This window comes from Hyposmocoma kahamanoa, unplaced genomic scaffold (assembly GCF_003589595.1).
Source record: "Hyposmocoma kahamanoa isolate Upper Pololo Valley unplaced genomic scaffold, ASM358959v1 94, whole genome shotgun sequence".
Taxonomy (NCBI): domain Eukaryota; kingdom Metazoa; phylum Arthropoda; class Insecta; order Lepidoptera; family Cosmopterigidae; genus Hyposmocoma; species Hyposmocoma kahamanoa.
Genome location: NW_020654878.1, coordinates 10,547,022 through 10,571,138, shown reverse-complemented (window position 1 = coordinate 10,571,138; position 24,117 = coordinate 10,547,022). Strand labels below are relative to the sequence as shown.

General features: G+C 34.8%; 1 protein-coding gene across 3 annotated transcripts; it reads left to right on the top strand.

Moving 5' to 3' along the window:
• The first annotated feature begins 2,909 nt into the window (after positions 1–2,909).
• LOC113237769 (RUN and FYVE domain-containing protein 2-like) lies at positions 2,910–23,865 on the top strand. 3 transcript variants are annotated; one of them, XM_026474412.1, is made up of 14 exons: positions 2,910–3,114; positions 7,730–7,908; positions 8,026–8,135; positions 8,662–8,869; positions 9,355–9,533; positions 11,672–11,808; positions 12,793–12,851; positions 13,153–13,278; positions 13,493–13,633; positions 15,810–15,907; positions 18,498–18,639; positions 19,621–19,695; positions 20,604–20,834; positions 22,638–23,865. In XM_026474412.1, exons 1-14 carry the CDS (start codon positions 2,946–2,948, stop codon positions 22,761–22,763), a joined length of 1,980 nt encoding a protein of 659 aa, XP_026330197.1. In that variant the 5' UTR covers positions 2,910–2,945; the 3' UTR covers positions 22,764–23,865. The 3 variants fall into 3 exon arrangements, with proteins under 3 accessions (XP_026330197.1, XP_026330196.1, XP_026330198.1); XM_026474411.1 differs by lacking the exon at positions 2,910–3,114 and adding an exon at positions 7,045–7,642; XM_026474413.1 differs by lacking the exons at positions 2,910–3,114; positions 18,498–18,639; positions 19,621–19,695; positions 20,604–20,834; positions 22,638–23,865 and adding an exon at positions 7,047–7,642 and having other exon boundaries at positions 15,106–15,889.
• The last annotated feature ends 252 nt before the right edge of the window (positions 23,866–24,117 follow it).

The window sequence follows — 24,117 nt, the reverse complement described above, 5'->3', positions numbered from 1 at the left end:
TGGAGAGAAGGGCTATCTCGATTCGGTGTAACATGCTCGCCAGAAGATTCGCGAAGTGTAGTAAACAGGTAAAACCAACACTTTTGCAGGCTTATTGCCAGTGCTTTTGCACCTGCCAATTGTGAATTAACTTCAAAAAAGCGAGCTCAAGTACTCGAACAGTGCAATACAATGACGCTTTCCGCATTCTTATAAAGTTACCACACTACTGTAGTGCATCGAATGTGTTCGCCGAGGAGGGATTAGAATCGGTAAAGCACGCATCATGATGGGAAACAAGAACCTCCACTATATCGGGAAGCAAGAATCGTGGTGGGCAATGTCAGGAAATATTCACAATGTCGTGAAATGTAGACAATGGTGTATACCCTCTACTAAATCATGTCGAAATACTTGGGAGGCTCTTAGAAGCTATGCACATATTCCCTGGTTCCCGAAGAATAATGTATTCAGCATACCTGGATTCTCCGTCTTGCTGGCTGCTGGCTTTCAATATGTCTGGTTTGCTATTAATGTTCAAGTCGTCTCGTTCAGCTACCTCCTTCCACCTCCTGTATAGATTATAGCCAGATGACTAACCCTGATTACCCGTCTGGCCCGGAGCACCACAACAACGCCCATGGTGCCTTCGGTGTGAAACTTCATGGTCAACTGCAAAACATAACTGAATCATCGTGTCACCATGTTACAACACAGACCCAGACCATACACTTCCTTACTCTTCTAGGGGCGAGGACTTAACGGACGTCTCCGATGCCTCCGATTGGTCAAGTGATCAAGCCAAGACTCTAAACGTTCCCAGATCTCGACTCACATAGTTAGAGACGAGATGGCCAACCTGTGACGGCACAAGAACGGTAGGTCGAGTGCTTCACACCAGTCGAAATATAACTCGCACATCGTGCGTGTGGGCACACATTCGAACTGTATCCTTATGATGATTGGTACAAACAACGATGCAAATTTAGTACAGATGTGAAGGGTAAATATAATTTAGATCACCGAAGAGACCATATACAATACAAGAAGTATCTTGTGTCGAGGTGCCCTAACTGAGTACAGTTAGGGCACCTCGACGCTTAGAATAATCAGATTACGGAATCTCAGACTAGGTACTCCGGGTATACTCAGTTTTGGGTTGGGAGGAAGGAGATGCTGCTCTGCTGATGCTGCTGCCGCAGCTTGTGCTTGATGACTTCCACATTAAAACCTTTACACAAACAACAACGTTCTACATTTTGCCGCTTCCCTCCAATATTTATTTATTTGTTGAGCATTGGCTATGGAGCCATCAGCTTAAACAAGCAACAAAGGATTAAGAAACTTAAAACGTAATAATACTTAATACTAAACATTAACTTGTGAAAAACTGTAACTACGAAACGCGCCATTTTTTCGCTTCCCTCCAAAAAAAAACCATAGGGTCATTGCCACCTAAAACTTACAAAGCTTGGTGAGTACCCTTAGAGGATGAAGACGTATGTTCAGTTGGGCGAAGGTTTAAAAGCGCGAAAGTTTAAAAGAGCGATGGTTCATTTGCGCGAATGACGATAGCACGAAAACAAATTTGCGAAAGCATTGGTTCATTTGCTTCATGGAAGTTTTAGTCGATGAACCATCGTATGATTAACCAATCGCGCATTTCAATTTTCGCAAATTTCTCTTCGCGCTATCGTCATTCGCGCAAATGAGCCATCGCGCTTTTAAACCTTTGCACAACTGACCATTCATAAAAATAAAGTCGTCGCGCATTATAGCTTGACCGTCATCGCACTATCGTCATTCGCGTAATCGGCATTCGCAATCTCGTGAGAAACCCCCAATATGTACGGTCTTTTCAGGAACGGCCAGACAAAACAACTACCTAGGTGCCGTCGTACTATAACCATCATTTACGTTACTTACAGAGGCAACTCACTTGAAATCATAAGTGTTATAACAAGATGGAGCAGTTGATTCTAGCTAACGTATCCAACACAAAGCTTCTTTTCTCTGATCAGTATAAACCAAAAGTGTCATGTTTACAAGTTGATCAAATCCAAACACAACCCCGGTAAAAATTTTCATAGCAAACATTTGAGCTTCGGGCAATAGTGGGTTCACCATAAAGACTCGAAGAGCCAGGATTATTTTCTCATACGTGGGGAGCACTATAAATTTCCGGAATGAATAAGAAAAAAATACTATAAATGGTCAGAAATGAATTTATTGTTTCTCAAAATATTGAGAAGCGTTAATGCACTTTTTCATACGAATTAAGTACACATGGTACAATTTTGAAAACATTTATGCTACTCCTCCGTGACAATCTCTGAAACATATTTTTCATACTCTTCGACAGCCTCCTCAGGTGATGAAAATCGTTGACCGCGTAACTGGTTCTTAATTTTTGGAAATAAATAAAAGTCACGAGGTACCAGGTCGGGACTGTACGCGGGATGGCTCATAAGGTCAACGTTGTTCGCCTTCAAAAATTTATTTATCTGTCTGGCCATGTGAGAACTGGCATTATCATGGTGCAATATGTTACCGCGTTTACGGTTATTTTTACGTAGTTTGCACATAACTTCCGGCACACAAATGGTCGTGAATTATACCAATCACTACTCACGGTACAACGATTCTCCAAAGCAACAGTAGCCATGTATTTAGTAGGTATGCACGTTCATTCCGTAGTTAGGGTACCTCCTTTTTTTATTTTTTTTCCATCCTTTAAGGTATATATAAGCACCCATACTAAGTCTATGGTATTTTTGTAAAAAACAAATTCAACAAAGAATTGTAACATCATTCGTAAACACTTCAATGCAACTAAATAAAAAAAAGAACACATTTTGTAAACGCTCTTGCTACCGTCATTTTAAGAATTTTGACACAACATTGACGCGTTTACTTTTTGTATTTCCACCGAAATGTTTTACGAAGCAATAATTAACAGATAAGTTATGGCAAATTTTAAAGAAAAAGATGCTAACGTATCTCCAGCAACGTCCACGGCCTCCTTGAGGTCTCATTTGCTAGATAGGTCTCCGTCTTTATCTTCAACAAGGGACGATAAATGGCCGGAACTTTTGTTGTCCCGCCCGGATAAATCCTATTATTATAGTGCCAACAGTGAGTATATTTTACTTAAAAATATCATAATCGGCGTAACCAGTAGTTAAACAATTTAACCTATCTCGTTGGAAGACACAATCATTGTAGATACTTGTCACTGTTATCAAATGATTTTTCCTGATATAAGAACATAATGTATACATTTATTGTGCATAAAATTCATGCCCGTGACCAATTTTGTTTTTCTTCTCCAAAATTATAACACTACAATGTGCTATATAGAATTATCATTCAAAATTTAAAGTCTGTCAAGGAATGCCAATTATGATGTAAATAACTATTAAAGAATAAAAAGAAGTCATAAATATTAAATATAATAAATTCCATACACCAAATTATTATACACGCTCCATACACCAAATTACTTTTGCTACATAATTAAATGCTTAACATTTTTCATAATGTTGGACCATGCAGTATTCATACATGGTTCATTTAGTAACAGTTCATTTATTTTTATGTCAGCCAGTATGGAAAATATAAAGTTACATTTTCTCGCATTACTTATTTATTCATTCTCAAAATTATAAAATGCCACTTATAGATGATAGTTCTGTTCATATTTCTTTGTTTGTTTTCAACATGAAATGCACTCGGACTGGTATAGTCTTATGACTGGTGTTCCGCAGAATAGAGGCTACCCTATACTTTTTTCGATAAATGTTGGTGGTAACTAACAGTAAAACATGTCTATGATGTGAGTTGTAAAACCTTTGTATCATTTCTTTCCCTAAAATAGCTCTTATACTTAGTTCTCCTAACCATAAAATTTGCATAAATTTGAGTGCATGTGAGCTCCCACACACACTTCCGCTTACTCTTTTTGTCTATAATTAAGTCACCTATTTTAATGTTATTGAAGTGAGCAACTGTACAATCACTTCATTGGATTTGTGTTCAACTTCAAAATCTGTGATTGCTTTTCCTGGTTTAGGGTCGAAACTAAAGTTACTGCCTAAATCTTGCCTCCATAGAAATCTCTTATTTATGTTTCACCTGTAAAATACATCTTTATCCCTCTTCCTCTCCCCAGAGCTGAAGATTCTATTCTCAAGTAAACATCTAATGCACCCTGGTTTATTTGACACTCACTCGGTAAAGAAAGAAATTCCACCTTACAATACAATATTAGATACAAAAAGCAACTGCATCATCACCTTAATACCAGTACAATTGGAGAGTATCCTGTTGGAGAGATGACTCTACATGCCATAAATCATGTAATCCATTAGCGTACACCCCATACCCCAGTCATCCAACTGATCACAAGATGACATGATGGACAAAAATCTCTCTCCCCTAATCATATTACATGTATAAACATAAATATATAACAATTTCATCCTAAAGTTAGCTCCCTTCTTTTTATAAATATACTAAACGTAGATTACTGACTCAATTTTATCTGTAGCAAATTATAGTCTTGTCATGTGATGATAACCTTAGTAAGTGCAAAGATCAAATTTATTTTCTACAATTTTTATACTATTAAATGTTAAAATTCAATTCATTTAAAAACTAATTTAATTACAAATTATGTCAATCCACAACATAGGCTTCGTCAAGAAGACACAAATATTATTTTTTTTTTACTTTTTATTTTTTACCTTACTTGGCCATTTTTATCCAACTAGTACAATGAAAAAGGACCGCTCTGAATTTTAGCTGGTTCAAACATCCCCATAACACTGTCAGCATTACTGCGCTGAATAGCCAACAAAATTTATTGCACCAAGTAAGATCCAGAGCATTGAGCGATGAGGCTATGCATCCATAGCCTCATTCTCTAAGTCGACGGCCCAAGTCCCTGATGAAATTCTTTGGATCCGAAATCCCCGCAGTATCCACTGCAATTGGCACAAAATCGTACTTCGGTTCCAAGGCACTGTACTTGGCATGTTTCAATTTTGCTGCGTACTCTGCAGCTGACCTGGCAGATATGGTGGTGTGACTCAAGTAGGACGGTGCAATCGTACTGACACACGTAGCATCCCACAAAAGGCACTGGCCCTTCTGCCATCATTTCATCATCCTTCTAATCATTCAATCAATAATTTATAACATGATGTCTTGAAAACCGCCCCGCGCATTTCTGACAACTAAGGCCGTGGTGGCCGTTTTCCTCAACCACGACCCCACAAATGCAGTGATGCGGTTCACAAACCTTACATCCCAACTGTAAAGCAACGGCAATTCTCAACGAATCAACGAATCATTATCTAGCAGAGTGCCTAAATGGGGAGAAGGCAATGCCTGCAACCACGCTCCTGATTCAGGCTTAGTTGCGGCCCTTAGACGCGCGCCATTTAAACATCCAAGGCCTCGTCCAATAATAATGAACTGACCTTTTCACACAAAAACCACGTCATTATCCGGCCGCTCTTCACCCGGACAAATAATGGCCCACCTGGTAAGGGCCTCAGCAACAATAGGTATCCGGGTATCGTCACCATTAGCGGATAATATACCAGTGACTAGTCCCAAAAACCGCCAAGAACGCTACCACACCGATCTCTTGACACCGACGTTCTCCCAGTCCGCCTTGACGAATTGGGAGAGCACCACTGCGATTCATTTAGGCGTACATTTAATATGGACTCAAGTTATGACTTCAGTGTGTCGTCCAGCCTTGCCACATCGTCCTCGAACCACCAACTGGGAGATGTTCTCAAAATATACATCATGCGTGGCATTGCAAAACACTTCCGCAAGAAGACAAGTGAGACGTGCGCTGATAATTTGCCTAAATGTTGCTAAGCCCTAACCAATGGCAACCTTTTATCCTCAACAACTGCTCCAACCCCTACCGCGAAGATGGGAGCACCCAGTAAGGATAAGGATGACTTATGAACTCGTTGTATACCTGGCATCAAAAGCTCAAAGTCCGACAAAAAGCATACGTCTCCAATACCACAACCAAAGACCTCGCATTTGTTTGGGTTTATCTTCAAGCCTATATATAGCCCACAAACACGGCACAAGCTTTTTTAAATCATTCAGCACAACTTGCGAGTCCCCACCAATCGTTCCATCATCTAAGTACCACACGTTTAGGGGTGAATCCAAAGAAGAAATGATCTTCTGTGTGGCTAGACAAAATATTAAAGGCCCCAAAGGATCCCCTGTTGAGCTCCAACTTGTGAGCTTATAGATTCAATGCCAAAGAATAAATTGCTAGCTGTGGAGTAACACTGATGAAGAAACGGATAGAGTAATGGCACTCGACGCTATTACACGCATTCTTGATGTCTATCTTTACTATAACGGCGTGCCCATCCTCATTCGCAAGAGCGAAAGCCCGAGTGGCATATATGGCTGTCTCACAACCTTGAGCAATCACGAAGCCTACCTATGTTTGTTGAAGATAACCTGTCATTGTATCCCTAACCATTCAACAGCACAATTTGGCAGTTAGACGACACGTATTGTGCAGCCTATAGCTATCGTTCTAATGCCTCCGTTCTTCTTCGAAAGGGCACAAATAGAAGCTATGGAGCTTACAAGTAAGGACATACCATAGGGTTGAGTGATCCCTTTACCAAGAAATTACATAAATATGCATTAATAATTTGTTTCTGAACATAATACAAGTTCAAATATGACAATATTTATATTATCATTAAATTGTAGTTTGACATAAATTTTATTGTTCTTGGTATTTAGATTTTCTTTAGATACTCATCATCACACATCTCTATCTAGAGCATATAATCTTATAATTGTCAGCTACATTCACATCAAAAACTTTTCCCACTAAAATAAAATTATTAACATACTTGCTCTTACTACTGACGGTATTATATATATTAATCATTTTGCTGAAATTTTGTACATATTTTCAAAAAACTACATGAAGAGTTCACAATGAGTTTTTTGCGAACTAAAGACACTCTCTAAGTTCTCGCTATCAAAGCAATTATTCCCCGCGCTCATAGATGGCAGCACTTACAACCAGTATTGATTTTTACCCCATGAGACTCCGCCACTCGTCGGGAGAAATCAATATTTGTTGTGAATTTCATATGAAAGCTGCATCACAGGTTTTCCCCTTACATAAACATCATAACAGAAGTTTACAATAGTTATACGGTTAATTCAGTTGTCACAATGAAGTAATTGCATTGAATAGTGAACTGTGCGTTAACAAACCCCGCTATTTAGTGTGACCTTAATAGCGACGTATTGGGAAATGCAATAGAGAGTGATCAAGATTCACGGAAGCGTGTTTGTTATTTCGCTTGCCAGTTTATTTGCTGCTTTATTATGCGTTCACTCGCTACTGTGCACGGGGTGGATCCCTGTGAACTAGGTCTACCGTCGGGTATACAACAGGCCGACGGCGCCGATGCCGACATGGCCGGCGCACAGGACACCATTTACCTATGCAACTTCCGCGTCTCCGTCGACGGAGAGTGGTTATGTTTGAAGGAACTGCATGATATGGAAATGCAGGATTCATACATACGCCCTTCTGAGAACAACGGAGCCATAACATCACCTGACGATCCCATGCACTCTTTGATGGGTAATAAATACTGCCTTCCCTAATTTATATATAGTGAAGATACTATCGATTTTAAGAATTCTATGGCGCATTATATTTTGATTGTAGCTCGCGACCCAGTAGTGATAGAGCGCAGTAATCTTGTAAACATCTCAAAGTTGATCGTGAAGGAGTTAATTGAACAATCGCTCCGCTATGGAAGGATGCTAGATAGCGACCACTTGCCATTACATCACTTCTTTATTGTTCTGGAACACGTTATGCGTCATGGACTCAAGCCAAAGAAGGTAAAGTCGCGTGAACATATTGATAATAACAACATTTGTCGAAGTAAACATTTAAGTATTACTTAAGATTGGAACAAAATACAGTTGTAGCATGTTAAATGGTTTCTTGTGCTTTAGGGACTTCTCGGCCCTAAGAAAGAATTGTGGGATATTCTTCAAATGGTTGAAAAATATTCACCAGAAGCAGCTGACATTACGGCGAGTGTTAGAGATTTACCAACAGTCAAGTAAGTTTACCATTACCAACACTCAATTACATTGATGTTTCGCAGGCATAACATTGTAAATGACACCGTGTGAATGTGTATTGCTTTCTACAGTCAATCTATGTATTCCCTCTGTGTCGTAGGTACCAATTACTGTGCGTAATTCGATTGATTTTATAACTCTCGTAACTCAAAAATGCAAGTATAATTCAATCTCAATAAGTAAGTCAATCTCAGTGTATGCAATACATACCTCTATATATACGTAAAATATGTGCATAATATTAATTTATTGTCAATATTTTTTATATTAAAATATTCGAATGTTTTCAGTGAACAAATGACCGAGAAAGTTTGTTTCGAGAATAAATGTCACTTTGTTATTGTTTTTATTCAATATACGTAATTAAAAATATACGCTATTCAATATATAGATGGATACCGAATGTTATACCCCGCCTATGACTGCATTAAGTAAGAAGTACTGAAAGTTTTTGTTTCTTTTATAGAGCGTTAAATATATCTTTTGTCAATCTCCTTATTTTAGAACTGCCATGGGCCGCGCTCGCGCGTGGCTGAGAATAGCACTAATGCAAAAAAGACTCGCGGATTATTTGAGAATCCTCCTAGAACATCGTGAGGAAACTCTAGAGGAGTATTTCGAGCCTCACGCTCTTATGCTAAACGAGGAGGCAGTTATTATCACCGGTCTTTTAGTCGGATTGAATGTTGTGGATTGCAATTTGTGTGTTAAGGTAACATAAACTTCTTCACTAATCTTTCAAGGTTTATTACAACAATTTATGTATTGGTATTTTAACTAATTAAAAATACGAAAACAATGTGATAGCGACCTCGTTAGCCTCACGGTTAGCAAAATGTGCGCTAGATGAGGAGGGTTCGATTCCCGGCAGGAACAATATGAATAACGAATATGTTTAAATTGGTTCTGATATGGGTGTTTTGCATTCTGCCTCAGAGCTAATGTCGTTGCTCTGGTACTTATAATACATCGTATTGTCACGTCTGGTACTTATAATACAGTAGTCTGGCACTTCTTTAATATCGATGGCATACATTGTAACGCTTGCCATAGTGGTGCAAGGATTTGCCAGCGGGGAGGCTCCTTCCGTGTACTCCATCTGTTTGGCACTTTTAAACCTAGACAAAGAAGCGTCTAGGTTTAAAAGTGCCAATGCCAATTATATAACTTTATAAAATATCTAATACATTTGTGTAGGAAGAAGATCTGGACAGCCAACAAGGCGTAATAGACTTCTCGCTCTATCTCCGCGGAAGCAATTCGTCTCACGAATTGACCAATAATGATAACAATACCATCAACGAACCAAAGCAGCGCCACATCAACACTATGCTTGATCAAAAGAACTATATCGAAGAGCTAAATAGACATCTCAAGTAAGTGACCGTTTGTTTTATGATTTTTGTGACATTTATTTAAATGGTATATCGCAGAATTTTAAGAAAGTTTTATACACAACACGAACGTCGCTCTCAGAATTACTGTGTGTCTTATCAAATAATATCTTTAGAACAAACAAAACCATTCAAAGAAGTATTTATCCCTCGCTTATATAAACATACACTACAAATTTCTGCAATCCTAGATCTAGAATCATTCCGGTTTTTAAGGCGAATCATAGAAGGAGAAGCGATAAAAATTGTTTTGCTAAATCAAATACACCCAAGGATATTGTCTAAAGCATGTGCTATTTTGTTACACGATTGGAGGTACGCACGGCGCACTATAAGTTTCCGGAATGAATAAGAAAAAAATCATATAAATGGTCAGAAATTAATTTATTGTTTCAAAATATTTTGTTATCGTTAATGCACTTTTTCATACGATTTAACCAATTTTGAAAACATTTATGCCACTCCTACGTGACAATCTCTGAAATATATTTTTCATACTCTTCGACAGCCTCTTCAGGTGATGAATCTTGTTGACCGCGTAACTGGTTCTTAATTTTTGGAAATAAATAAAGGTCACAAGGTGCCTGGTCGGGACAGTACTCGGGATGGCTCATAAGGTCAACGTTGTTCACCTTCAAAAATTCATTTGTCTGTCTGCACGGAAAAAAAGGATTTCTACTAATAAGAAAGAGCAATAATCTCAAAATATTTGCTAATTCTGAAAAAATATTTATTAAAAGTAATAAAATATTATCATTACAAAAATACTGCTTATCTTTTTCTAATACAATTTTACTCTTAACTTTATTCTAACTTTGAGACAAATACGTTCACTTCAAGATTTTATTTCATTTCTAATCAATTAATTGGACATTACTTACATCAAGAAATTTTTACCTCTTACATCAAATTTAAATAATCTTAAATGAATTCAAAATATCTTGGGTGTATTTTAAGATAATATATTCTTAAACAAAAAAAGAAGTAGTTTTCTATTCATATTAACCCACTACCTATCTCTCGACATGAATGATACTTATGTCATCATTCATGTAAATAGTTCGTAACATTGAAATTGCAAAAACACATCTACATTGCTGCCATAGATATATGATTGCAGCGCAATTTTATGTTTTAACGATTTTTTTCCTTACTTTATCATTTGACTACAGACCACGACACAAAGCTTGCGGAATATCTACATTTTGTTGATAAAACAAAAACTGACGTGATTATCTTCTAAATGTTTGTCCTAATGATAAATTCTACTATGATTCATACGTGCTATTACATAATGTGTGTAAGGTTTATACATAATCATCGGTTTCGTTTTATATACACTTTCATATTAATTATTTGTATATTGATTTTAACATTTTGTCATAAAATGAGACTTAACCAAAACTTATGTTGCAAGATTTAAGTGTCAATGGACTTGCAGAAAGTAGAAATAAATATTTACGTAGTGGTAAATTGTTTTACTTGACTACTGTTGGGCAATTTTCCGAAAACCTTCAAATGTGACAATTTCTCAGAAAAATTTCGAACAAAATGGAAAAATAGAATTTTGAAGGCTCATATTATGTTCTACGTTTAGAAATATGTTTTGAAGTTTTATTTAGCGTGGATTATAAAACAAACTTGTAAAGCTAAAAGATACCTAATGAAAAATGTAATTTAAAAATAATTCAAAACAGCGAAACATTATCGTTTTCGTTCAGTAACTTTAAATTTGAAAAATATGAAAACGCAATAAAAATACGATTTTTTCAAAATGCAAATTTTTCCGTGACCCAACGCTATATTTGACAGGACCTGCCGTTATCCACCGATCTATGTATCTTAAAAATAGATCGGGGGACACCGGCAGTTCTGTAGTGTTTTATGGTAAAAATTCATAAAGCACTACGTAATGGGTTAAAAGGTAGAAAGTATCTCCTGTGCCTGAGATCACACTGATGATTACACTTACACAGTTGGACGTAAATGTACTTTACACATTCAGGTCCATAGGGTGGCAATTACAACTTTGGACTGTCTACTTGCACGTTTTATTACCATAAAAAACAAGGGCAATTTTCAAAAATATTTTATAAGAAATTCTTCTCTGTTCCACACAGTGCAACGGTAGCAAATCTGCAAGCCAAAGTGGAAAGCTTGACCACGACAAATGCACTCATGAAGGAAGATTTGGCGATCGCCAAAAACAGCATGTTACAATTCGTCGAGGAAAATAATCAACTGAAACATGCCTTAGGTAATAATGCACACACATTTTATATTATTATTTGATTTAATTAGCACGTACGTTCTTTTGATTTTCCTTGTCTTATTCATTCACAATGTCCGCGTTTCGTAATTTATGTTTCAGGTGTCTAAAATTACAAATGCGAGTATGTATTTTAAATAATAAATAAAACAATATCTCTTTATTGCCTCCAACTATTAACAAAACAATAACTATAAAAACTTAAAAAACAACTACACTTAAGTTACTGATTAAACATTAACAGCACAGGACAAAAATGGAAGCGTCTCAGTGCTGCTTCTATCCAAGGACTTTTAAACATTTGAAGTTAATATACAGGGTTACTCTTAATTCTCGAAGAACAACTCAAAACAACATTTCTGACATTAAAACAAACAAATTAATAATAAAGAAATACTCCTCATACAAATCGATGTAACTTTGGAATTTATTTTTTAAAGTTATGAAAACAAAAGTATTTTCATATTTTGGTTTGGTTAAAAAATACCCACGCGTAAGTCAGTCTCGCTTAATTTGTAACAATAAGTTTAGAAATTAAAAGTGTACTGAGATCACCAATAACGCACCAATTACCGGAATTAATTTCGAATGTCGTAAAAACGTAATCGCATAATTTCACTATCAGAACCGCGTCGCGAATCACAACAGTAGAGAGCTCGTTAGATTAGACACCTTGCGTTGAGATGAGTCACTTCAAACGCTTAGTATGCATTTGTATTCCGGCGCAGTCGCGCGTCTTCCGTCCGTCCCATTCAGCTTAACCACGACCGCAGACCGTTATGGTCCATCAAGCCGTAATAATGGGCAACTCTACAACTAAAACACAGTCAAAACAACCGTTTTGGACAAAAACCTGTGAGTTTGAACAACTTACCTCGTCGCAACCAGTGCAAAATATACCTCACGGTGTGATTTATTTAGCTTTGTCACCGTTTATTTATGTTTAAACACGTGCGTTTTTGTTTTGTTCAGGCCAGGATATAACGAAGGACAGTAGGATGAAAGTGACAGAACTGCAAGCGGATGAAGAGGTGAGAGCATTCATTTTATTTTTCAATGCGTATTGTCTCTTACACATACAAACTGTTTTTTTCTTGAGATCTAAACAACAGGATGAAAACAATAATAATAATGCGTTCTATATACGACTTTTATAAGGGTTTTATGTTCGGGATGTCGTTATGACTATTGTTTGAATAACGCGTGTCACAAATATTTTCAAATTATTATACGATGTATACCTTTTGGCGTACTAGTACAATTTCTAAAAAGAAAACAAAAAGAGACCGTACGACTCGTAAAGTAACATTACATATGCCATGTTTTTCTCAGGAGAAACGTAGCGTCGTAAGCACAGCTTCGGATAAATCTAAAAATGAAAAGGAAAGCGAGCTTGGTAGAGTATTGGAGGAAGAGAAAAAGAAAAATGCTGAACTACAGAAAGAATTGGATTTACAGGTAAAATCATAGTGACCTAAAGGAACGATAACTTTTTTTAAAGAACATGTAATCTTAATTCCACTTCGCCCTGATATTCGATAAGCGTTTATCTTTGTTCGACCAAATATATGACCCAAATTCTTCTTTTGAACCTTTCAATAAACAGTGATGTCATTAATTTAAAGAGTTGTTTTTATTGTGCTTGCAAAGAAACCCTAACAATAATTTTCAGATGTCACTGAAGGCGGAAATGGAGGTGGCAATGAAATTGTTAGAGAAAGACATACACGACAAACAAGATACAATTATATCACTCAGAAGACAGCTTGATGATATTAAACTAATAAATCTTGAGATGTACAAAAAGTTACAGGTAAGATATTGTTAAAGAAATGAGTTTTAAGAATTATATTACGTATTATAATAATTATAAGTATACCTGGTAGCCAACTACAGATTCATCGTTCATATCTTTGATACTGTGTTTGCTTTGAATGTTTAGATAACACGTGAGTGTTTCAAAGCATCGCATCATAAAGAAACATTCACTTTCATCAGTTTATTTGAGTCAAATTAATTACATCGTTCATTTGTTTCAATGAGGTGTTCATTTTCGTAACTTGTTTTTGTTTGTGATCTTGTTTGCAGTTACGTCAGTTAAAATTTTGTTTAATCTCGTAATGCGCTTACCGAAAGAAACAGTTTATACTCATACTAACATTGCCTGTGTGCAAATGTCTTTTTAATTCTTTACTTTTATTTAAAATTAAATCTTCACGAAGTTTCTTTGCTGAATGAATTTTAAATCAATATACCAAGACTTATTCATTGTCGTCATTTTTAAATTATTAGCTTTTATCATAATTACATTTAATTAATTATTTCTCTGTAAATTTATTTAAAAACAATTAACTAAAGTCCCAATGTAACGCTTAATGTGCTTCGCCAACGTTTTCGTAACTTCAAGGTCTGTTGTATATCAATATAATAAAATGACTTTGTCTTTACGCCTTCACTTGACCGTGGCCTCTAAAACAACATGGTTTTTCTATTAGTTTTTGTACAACGTAACTTCAAGTTAGAACATGATGCGAAGGGAACCGTTTATAAATTGAAACTTTTTTGTAATATAAATTGCAACTTTTCTTGCGCATGCAGTAGAAAATTTATTACTTAACTACAAGTATACATGCTAATTGCACAATGTTGCCGCAACTTCATATGAATCAATAAATGTAGTAGTATTATCAATAATGATATATATTAAAAATAGACACAGGCTATTTTCTAAAAATAGCGTATTCACGTAACACATTGTCGTAAACAAATTCTAACTTAAATTTTGCTATATCGGAATTACAACTATGAACACTATTTAAATGGCATAAAATTCTAATTTCAATGGTAATTTTTTTTTGGTTAATGGTACTTACGTCAATAGTATCACCAGTTTTTTAGTTCACTAACAAGTAGCTGGAACTAAGTATACATATATCTCTGGCAAAGACTGAGCAATTCGCGTGGGCTTATCACTACTTAATGCTGATTGCTGCCCATGCACTTCATGTACCGCACTCATCACATTATTCTCATACATTAACGCTCCTGCACGACTCTTTATATTTGGGTACCTTATTTTAATTTTATTGTGGTCTTTTTGTAGCTTAATTTAATTGGTTTCTGGTGTTTTGTAATACTTATATAATGTATCTATTGTGTAGTATGTAATGGCCCCTTATTTCTGATAAGTCTATAAAAACCCTACTCAGATCGATTGTAACCAATATTTATGAAAACCGATACTAATACAACACTGTATTCATCACTGGCGCGCTTGCACGGAAGGAATGCGAGATGGAACTCACGCAGAAGGGCGAAATGGTCTCAAGACTCCAGGGCAAGGCCGAGCAAATTGGCAAAATACTTACCAACCTTGAGAAATACAACCACTTCCTTGGACCCGACCATGACTTGGTCAAAGCCCTCAGATCTCCCACTACTAACGAGAATATAGGAGAAAAGTTAGACAAACTCAAGCCAGAAAGCAGCGCCCAAAAAGGTGCCAAGTCTAAAGACGAAGGCCCGCCAAACAAAAAATTGAATCTCCAGGAAATACCACCGTTTCGAAAGAGTAATAGTAACAGTAAAACCGTAGCAAAAGTAGGAGAATGAACCTTAATCACTTAAAGAATTGTACTATTATTATTACTATATAGAAAATTGTTCCAAAGTTACGTAAATGGTTCATCGTCCAGGTGGTGTTTCCTTTTAGTGAAATTTCTATTTATCATGTTTCTAACATTAATTATCTGTATTATAATGTACTTATTAATACTTATACGAGTCTAATACACTAGTTTCAATTAATATAATTTGTTCGCTATTCGCAACTAGTGTATTAACTCCCACGCAATGTTAACCATTAACTATTATTATGCTTTATAACATCCATGTATGGGTTCCGCTTGACTAACTCAAATCCTTTCCTATCTTATGGTGTGAGTTGTAAATTTTAATTCAGCTAAATTTTATTATTGGCATTGTTTTAGGAATGTGAAAGTTCCTTGAAACATAAAACAGAGCTAATAGCCAAATTGGAAGCAAAGACTGAGTCGATGGGAAGCACAATACATCAGCTCGATGAGAAGTAGGTTTTGCACAATTTTACTATGTCATCGCGTAAGCAGGTATCACCTGCTGCATAAGGATCGAAAGAGTACCTGGTCCAAATCAAATAGCGCTGCTTAGTATAACGTGTAAACGCTTCACATATCAATTATAATCAGAAAGCACCTAGGTGTGAGCAGGGCACAGCTTGCGTCAAATTATATACTTAAATAGGGGTTACTCTTTCTATTCGCTCGATATTGGCAAACCCTCACAATGAATTTAGTGGATGCAATTCGAGATCAGTATTTTGATAAATTAAAAAATATTTTCGTACAAAGTATTACTTGATTTAATCTTAGGATAATATTGTTACAATGGTATCGCTACTGTTGCTTTGGCTTTATCGTTGCTATGGTAACCAGGTTATATTCTGTTGGATCGAATGTTAAGTTTTCTCTTAGGTTTACTTGGTTTAAGACTAAATCTGTTGGTTACAAATTAATATTTTAATGTAGTATAAGAAACTACTATTGGTTTTAATTTTAACTGAAATTACATTGAGTAATTTCTTGTAATTAAGAATGTAGCAGAAATGTGACCCTTCGTAAATTTATTTGGAATTCTATCAACAAATGCGGAACTGATACAATTATATGTATTATTTGAAGAATTTACTTTGTATCGATTTAAATCGAAACATTTATTGATCTCAACCATGTAATTAGAATTATTAGCTCAAATTCGTGTTTGCTATTGTATACCGCTTGCTGGCATCTAGCAAAATGTTACCTAAATAGTATTTCATTTATATTTTACATAGTTTTGTAACTCCAGGGCGCTAGATATGTAAAGCCTTATTTATAATAAAGCATATTCAGTCGCATACCGTATTTTATTCAATTGTATATAATAATAAATTGCTTGTTTTTCTTTTTGTTGATTGTGTAGGTTTGCCATTATCAAACTTTACATTGTGTTTGCATGCTGTGACTAAGATCCTATTTTTTTTTTATATTCATCTACGATATCATTTTTATATGTCGTTCTCAACTATCCTTGAAAGGGAAATTTGGAACCGTGTAAGCGAATTCACTGTCGTCTTTTTATACCTGTCTGAGATGACAGCAATGCAGATGTCTGCATTGCCGCGGTATCAAATTCGACCCCTCTTTATCTCGCTTCCCATTTGTTGTTAACATTTCAAAACGTATTCTAAAACTTTCAAAAAACATGATTATGCCAATGGCATTTTCTTTATATTTAATTTGCAAATTCATTTACTGTAATAACCCCAATATTTAATAAGCGACAACATCACCTAGCGTTGAGTAATTTTCCGAAAAATTTCAAATAAGTAGTGGAAATTTTTTAGGAAAAATTTAAAAAATATAATTCGAAGATTCATACTTATTACGGTTCTAAGAAATATCTTTTAATGTTTTATTTTCCATCAATCATAAAATAAAATGGTATATACATTGCTAATGTAATTTTCTAAATTTTGACGAGTGTTACTGTCAAATGTAGAAAAAATCTGAAAAATATTCAGAAATTATTATTTTATCTGAAAAATATTATTTTTTCGAAATATTACTATTTTTCCATGACTCAATTCTAACATCACCACTAGTCTACCGAAATAGAGTTGGGTCGTGGAAATGTCCATTTTGGAAAAAAAATATTTTTTAGAAAAATAAATAATTTCTGAATATTTTTCAGATATTTTTCCACATTTAACTGTGTACAAAATTTAAAGATACTGAACGAAAACGATGGAGCCAATAAAAAGGTTTAAAGGTGAAATCATTTTAAGTATCGTTTTTCTCTAAATGACTTAGATATATAAATTTATTTTATAATTCACGCTAAATAAAACTTCAAAAGATATTTCAAAATTATGAGCCATCGAAGTATATTTTTCCGATTTTTCCGGAAATATTTCCACTAAGTATCTGAAATTTTTCGGAAAATTACCCAACAGTATACCGACATTAAAATTGAATTTGCTCAGGACATATTTATCACTTACATAATACATACATAAAATTATAACTCGTTCACCTAGTCTGCATATTGAATGTTTTCATTTAACATTGAACCCATTTTAATGTCGAATTTTAATTTCGCTACATATATACATATTATTACACGCAACTGTATATCGTAAAGTACGTAAACATTACTGTTGTATGTGAAGGTACCTTTACATTATTATAACAATGTGGGTAGCTGGTGGTGGTGCTCAAATATACTACTCATTATTAACACGTCTACGGTGTATCATTGAACAAGCCCTTTCTAAATACTACAATTACATAATCATAGTTTTCACTATGAATGTAACGTAAACTAATAAAGTGAAAAGTAAAGGCTATTTTAATCACACGCAACCAATCTCTTTCGTACTATAAGCACACGTCAAATAAAGGTGCGGTTTTAATAGTAGTAAGATTAACAGACTTGGTAAAAGTAAGTATAATTAAAAAAGTATTTTCGATCTACACACGTCCCTGCAAATAAATTTGGACAAAAAGTTGCCTACACAAGTGGGTGAAATAGCTCCACTACATACAATTCAAGGACGTTCACACTTAGTATTTTAAAAATCGCTATACACAATACAACAGGTTACAAGAAGACAGAGCTGCAAGAAAGGACCTAGAAGAAAGTGCACGATCAATGGGGCAGAAGGTGGCTGCGGCTGAGAGCAGAGCCGTCGCCGCCGAGGGAGACTTGAGGATAGAGCGGGAGTGGAGAATATCACTACAGGTCCGTTTGATGTCAAACACGTTAAAATCATTTCTTATAAGGTATACTTAACGTGATCATACGTCCCGCTTTTAAACTTCATGATCCGCTGTCCCCAAAATACTAAACAATTTTCCGCTTTGACAAAACAGGATTATGTGACAATAAATATAAGAAAATGGCGCGAAAGCGAAAAACTTTGTGAAGCCAGCCAGACTACACAAGATAGTTCTTTTTTTAATTTGTGATCATTAAATATTTCGTAACTATTATACTGGCGCGAAAGCGAAAAATATGCAAAGCCTGCGAACTAGACTACACAAGTTAGTTCTTTTTTTTTAATTTGTGATTATTAAACTTTTTAGTTCTTTTTTATTATTTTCAATAAACATTTCGCAACTGCCATACTGCAGTGCGTACAATATTAACAGTAAGTATGTTTAAAATGCATCAACAATAAACATCTGTTTTATTCTTAAAACAAGAGAACAAACAAAAAACAATAAGAAATCTACAAGCGTCCCGCTCTGAGGGAAAAAATAATGATCACGTTAGGTATACTCAAACTAATCGTCAGTTACAACTTTCATCAACATTTTTGACGAAAATATATTATTTGCATATACTATATACACTACACCGAAATTAAATTCTGGATCGAATAAAATGTTTCTTTTAAAAATGTCCGTTCACGTTAAAGGGTATGATTATGTTCGGAAATATTTTAGCTACTAAAATGTTTCCGTTGGTTACCTACGTAAATGAGCAAAAAAATCCCAAAAAATGTAAAATGTCCTTTTTGATAGTCTCTAGACCAGCTATGATAATATTGCTCTTGCAGCTTATTGCCGACAGAGCGGCTTATTGCTAAGTGTGTTTTTTTTCCATAGTTAACTTTAAATTTTGGTTAGAATATTCAAGAGAATAAATTGCTTATATAGGTACCTAAGTTGAAAGGTATTAAAAATGTGAAAAATCTTATTCCAGTCCCATATTTTACAGGAATCAATGGTGCGGGACAGAGACAAAATATCCATGCTCACACAAGAATTAGAGTCGTTTAAATCTATTGGACAGGTAAGATGAAACTCCTTGTTTTTATTTTTATTTTTTTACATTTCTCATCATATGTGCATTTCTGCGTTTAGTTAATTATGTACATACCTAGTTACGTTGTTATTAGAATCTCATAAAAACATTTTATTGACTCTTTTTATTAAATTTCTTTTTTCGGATCTAAATTGCGTATATTGGTTTTTTCTAACAAACCATGACTGACTGTGTCAACCGTAGGCATGCCGCGTGGGACCTGTAAAGAGCCCATAACGTTGGTTTGTTTCAAAAAACTTAAGTACGTGGTTTAGATCCGGAAAAATAGTTTTATTTGCAATGTATAACAACAGCAAAAACGTAAGGACTTCATAATTTATGAACTCTCTTCTATTTATTAGGAATATTATATAGTTTATAAGATGACAGTAAATGGTTTTACAGCACAAAATACAATTTACATGTATATTCACAAACTTTTAGAGGTTTGCGAGATTTTTCGTGGTGATTCTATCCATCAGTACAAACAATTTTTGCTCTACTTTGAAATCGCTATTATTCCATACTATTATAAGTGCAAACCATAATACCTTACTTACTTACTTCGCTGGTTCAGCGACCCGAAGTGGATCTTGGCCTCCGACACTAAAGTAGGTACACCATTTCACACACACATTCGAACACATTCAGTTCCTTTAGGTCTTTGGCGACTTCATCTTTCCAGCGATATCTTGGACGGCCTACATACCCATAATACTTACTTGTTCGACACAAGTGTTTTTCTTAAGATATTTTTTCCGCGAATTCAGTAGAGTCCCCTTAGTATAAAAACATTGAAACGATGGTATACGCATTGATGGGTAGAATCACCCTTCAAAAATCTCGTAGACCTTCCCTTATAATTTCGCTAAACAATCGACTACATTCATTTGCAGAAATATTTAATGTTACAAGAAGAACAACATCTTCTCAAAACTCAATACAACGAAGCTCAAAAAACATTAGAAGAAGTAGGAGCTACGTTAAGTGAGAACAAATTACAGCTTCAAGAATTACTGGAAAAAGAAGCAACAGCCAGCGTTGATGAAACACCAACGTGGGCTAGTGATAAAGACGCGACTGCCTGTACTGCATGCGCTAAGGAATTCACCATTGCGAGACGAAAGGTAAATTTGCCTACTATAATTTATTCATGTTTGAATACAATCGAACATTAATACTTTTCTTTGATGTACAGAAGATATTGAAAATATCGAATCACATCGCTTTAGATGATAATTATTTATTATAGGCATGTATTTAATCATATTAAATTTGCAAAAGCAGCAGGCAAGAACATCTAAACGGTAATCTTTTTTAATGATGATCCTCTTTCTCTGAGACATAAAATGAATTAAATCAATTGTTATTTAATCTGTTCTGAGCTACGCAAAAAATGTTTGATTTGTATAAATTACCTTTGATGGTTTTATGTTGGGTCTCATAACTAAGACATTTGAGCATTAAAAATAAATAGGAATGAAACTATTTTTCCGGATTTAAATCGCGTATATTTGTTTTTTCAAACAAACCGACGTTTCGGGCCCTTTACAGGTCCCATGGTCACGGTTGACAGTACGCGATTTAAATCCGGAAAAATAGTTTCATTCCTATGTATAACAATCGCGAAAACCTAAGAACTCGATATTAAAAATAAAATTTAGATACTTATTTTTAAACTAAGTAAATGTCGATTATATCTGTATACTAATATTATATTAATTATAATATAATTTGACCTGAAAACATGTTCGAAAACGCACGTAAATTGGCTTCTGGCACTCGCCGGCCGCTGCCGCGACACACTCGCTTTGCTCTCTCGGCTCATGCTGCTTTTTCATTTACTAAGCTAACCCACTGAATGGAGGGCGCAACCAATATGTATTAGGAGATAAATATCAAAAGACATACTGGTTATAAATGTCATGAATCGTTAAAAGAAAAGATCAATAATAAAAAAAATCAAATATTATTTTTTAATATCAAATATTAAGTTAGTCTGCAAACATAATAATAGTGTTACCTTGAATGCAGTTCATGTATAATTTATCCGTAGATCAACTAATATAGATGGCACATGTATATATCAAACATTAAAAAACATCGTTTATTTAAAAAATGCACATTTACAATAGATCAATTATATTTTTGAGGATTAAATAATATTTTCCCTTTATTGTATCGCAAGGAAAAAGTAAGTCACCGTAACTTTTTTTAAATTAATTATTGTTATTGAATTTCTTATGACCGACACGTAGCACGAGGTCTTCACATAAACTTTTTGTTACATAACAGTTAAGCAGTCGATTTTTTGGCCTGTATCAGAATTATGTTTCGGAATGAACAGACTTCCTTTTTGTATACCAATAAGCCATGATACATATGATGTTCTCGGGAGTACGATTGGTGCTTGCCCACCATGGCCGTAACAGTGCAATCCAGTAATACAGTTTGAACCCTTTTGTGGAGTCTGGATATTAAGTACTATACTAATTAAGTACTATAACTATCTGTCCTGTATTTGTTAATGCGAACATAAGACTATTTATAATATCTAAAAAATAGTTTCACGACCCTTCGCTTTCCTTGGCAATGAAAGCCGCTGTTGATTGCTTATTCAGCCATAAATGCGTTATTAATACGTTCACAAAAATTGAGCAGCTGACTAAAGAGGAGTCTTTACAATCAAAATTCTCAAACTCTCTACTGTTCTGTTATCCAACTACTACTGTTATCCTAGTACGCAATCAGTAATATGTCACTGAAACCTAGATATTAATTGTTATTGCATCAAATAAATTGAAGCAAAAATTAATAGTTGTCAAATTGTGTTAGCTGCCCGATCTTACTGCCCTTAAGTTTAGTTTAAAAACTACAAGATTAAAAGACAGTTTGCCTACCTTGTACCAACCATAATTATTTAATTCCAGCACCATTGTCGACGTTGCGGACACATATTCTGCGGTGCGTGTAGCGAGAAAACCGTAGCTCTTGCCGGCAATACGAAACCCGTTCGGGTATGCGACGCTTGCTATGCAGAAGTGAGACTTACGTAATACTAGATAGAGATTACTTTAGGTACCAAAACCTGCCCATATGGGAAGAGAGAGTACGAAAGGGAGTTAGAATAGGTTGAAGGAGGCAATCGGAGGAAAAGGTTCATAGTTCTATTCCCATTTAGAAAAGCTGTTAAGACTGCCGAGACCAGTATGGAGTGCAGAACTGTTAAAACCAAAGCGATTTTGTCATTTAGTTTGCATAATGTATCAACAGTCAATTCTTCGTTAGTTTTACACCATCTCTCGTAGAATCTGCCACAATTTGAATTTCCTATGATTTTATTGCAACTGCTATTCTTGTTATTATAAACACATCTATAATGCGCTAACTACCACATTCGGCCCCAACAATCCTTCGCAGGGCACAGTCTTTCCGCTACTGCGTAAAATCCCACGGTCCTAAATCTTCCTCAAAAAACGATATCGCCAAAACGTCAATTTCCAAAACTAAGTTTAAACTTGAAAAAGCTTGGTTTTGACATGATGATTGTGGTGTATATACTGCCCATATATGATAAATATACTAAAATCGTTGTCTTGTACAGTCACTATGAAGTTTCATGTTATTAAACAAAAATCAGTGAAACTTTAAAGCATAATAATGACTATATTCGATTTTCCCATAACTTTATACAAATTTTAAAAACGACATTCAATTGACGTTTGTATAGCAATAGTAGAAGCAATTTATAATTCTGATTAAATCATTCGTGAATAAAATGTTATCTATACCTGTATCATTTGCCCACAACTTCCCACCAAAATTACGAACTGTATAAAGTCAATAACTGTATACAATAAACGGGAATTGTGTGTAATTCGACTTTATTTAAATGTTTGTGTATATTTAGTGTAATGACCATTTTACAATGAATGTCCAAATTGATATTTTGTTCTGATGCTGTTGACATTGAAATGTTTATGTATATATGTGTATGTACATTATGTGAGTAAGTATGTAATTAAATGATTAAATTACCATTAATTAAATTTGCATATGAAATATTAAGTATTTTATTATATTAAATGGAAGTAAAGGACGGTTATTAGAATTGTGTTAATGTAATTATTACGATCTTTTTGGTTATTTGAAATATATTCCAGTAGATTTATAAAAAGACAAAGATTATAATTTCGTACACAATATATTATTACATTTATAATATTATTCTTAGGTAATAATTTAGTGTGGTGGTTGAGCAAGTGTATTTTAATAACGAAATCTTTAGCAATCGCAAGTATATTATGTAAAAGAAGATTGATATTGATTTATTAACGTATTACATGCTGTTCAATGTAAATTAAATGGATACGTGTTTTATTTACCCTTAATACTAGACTATTTTCCATG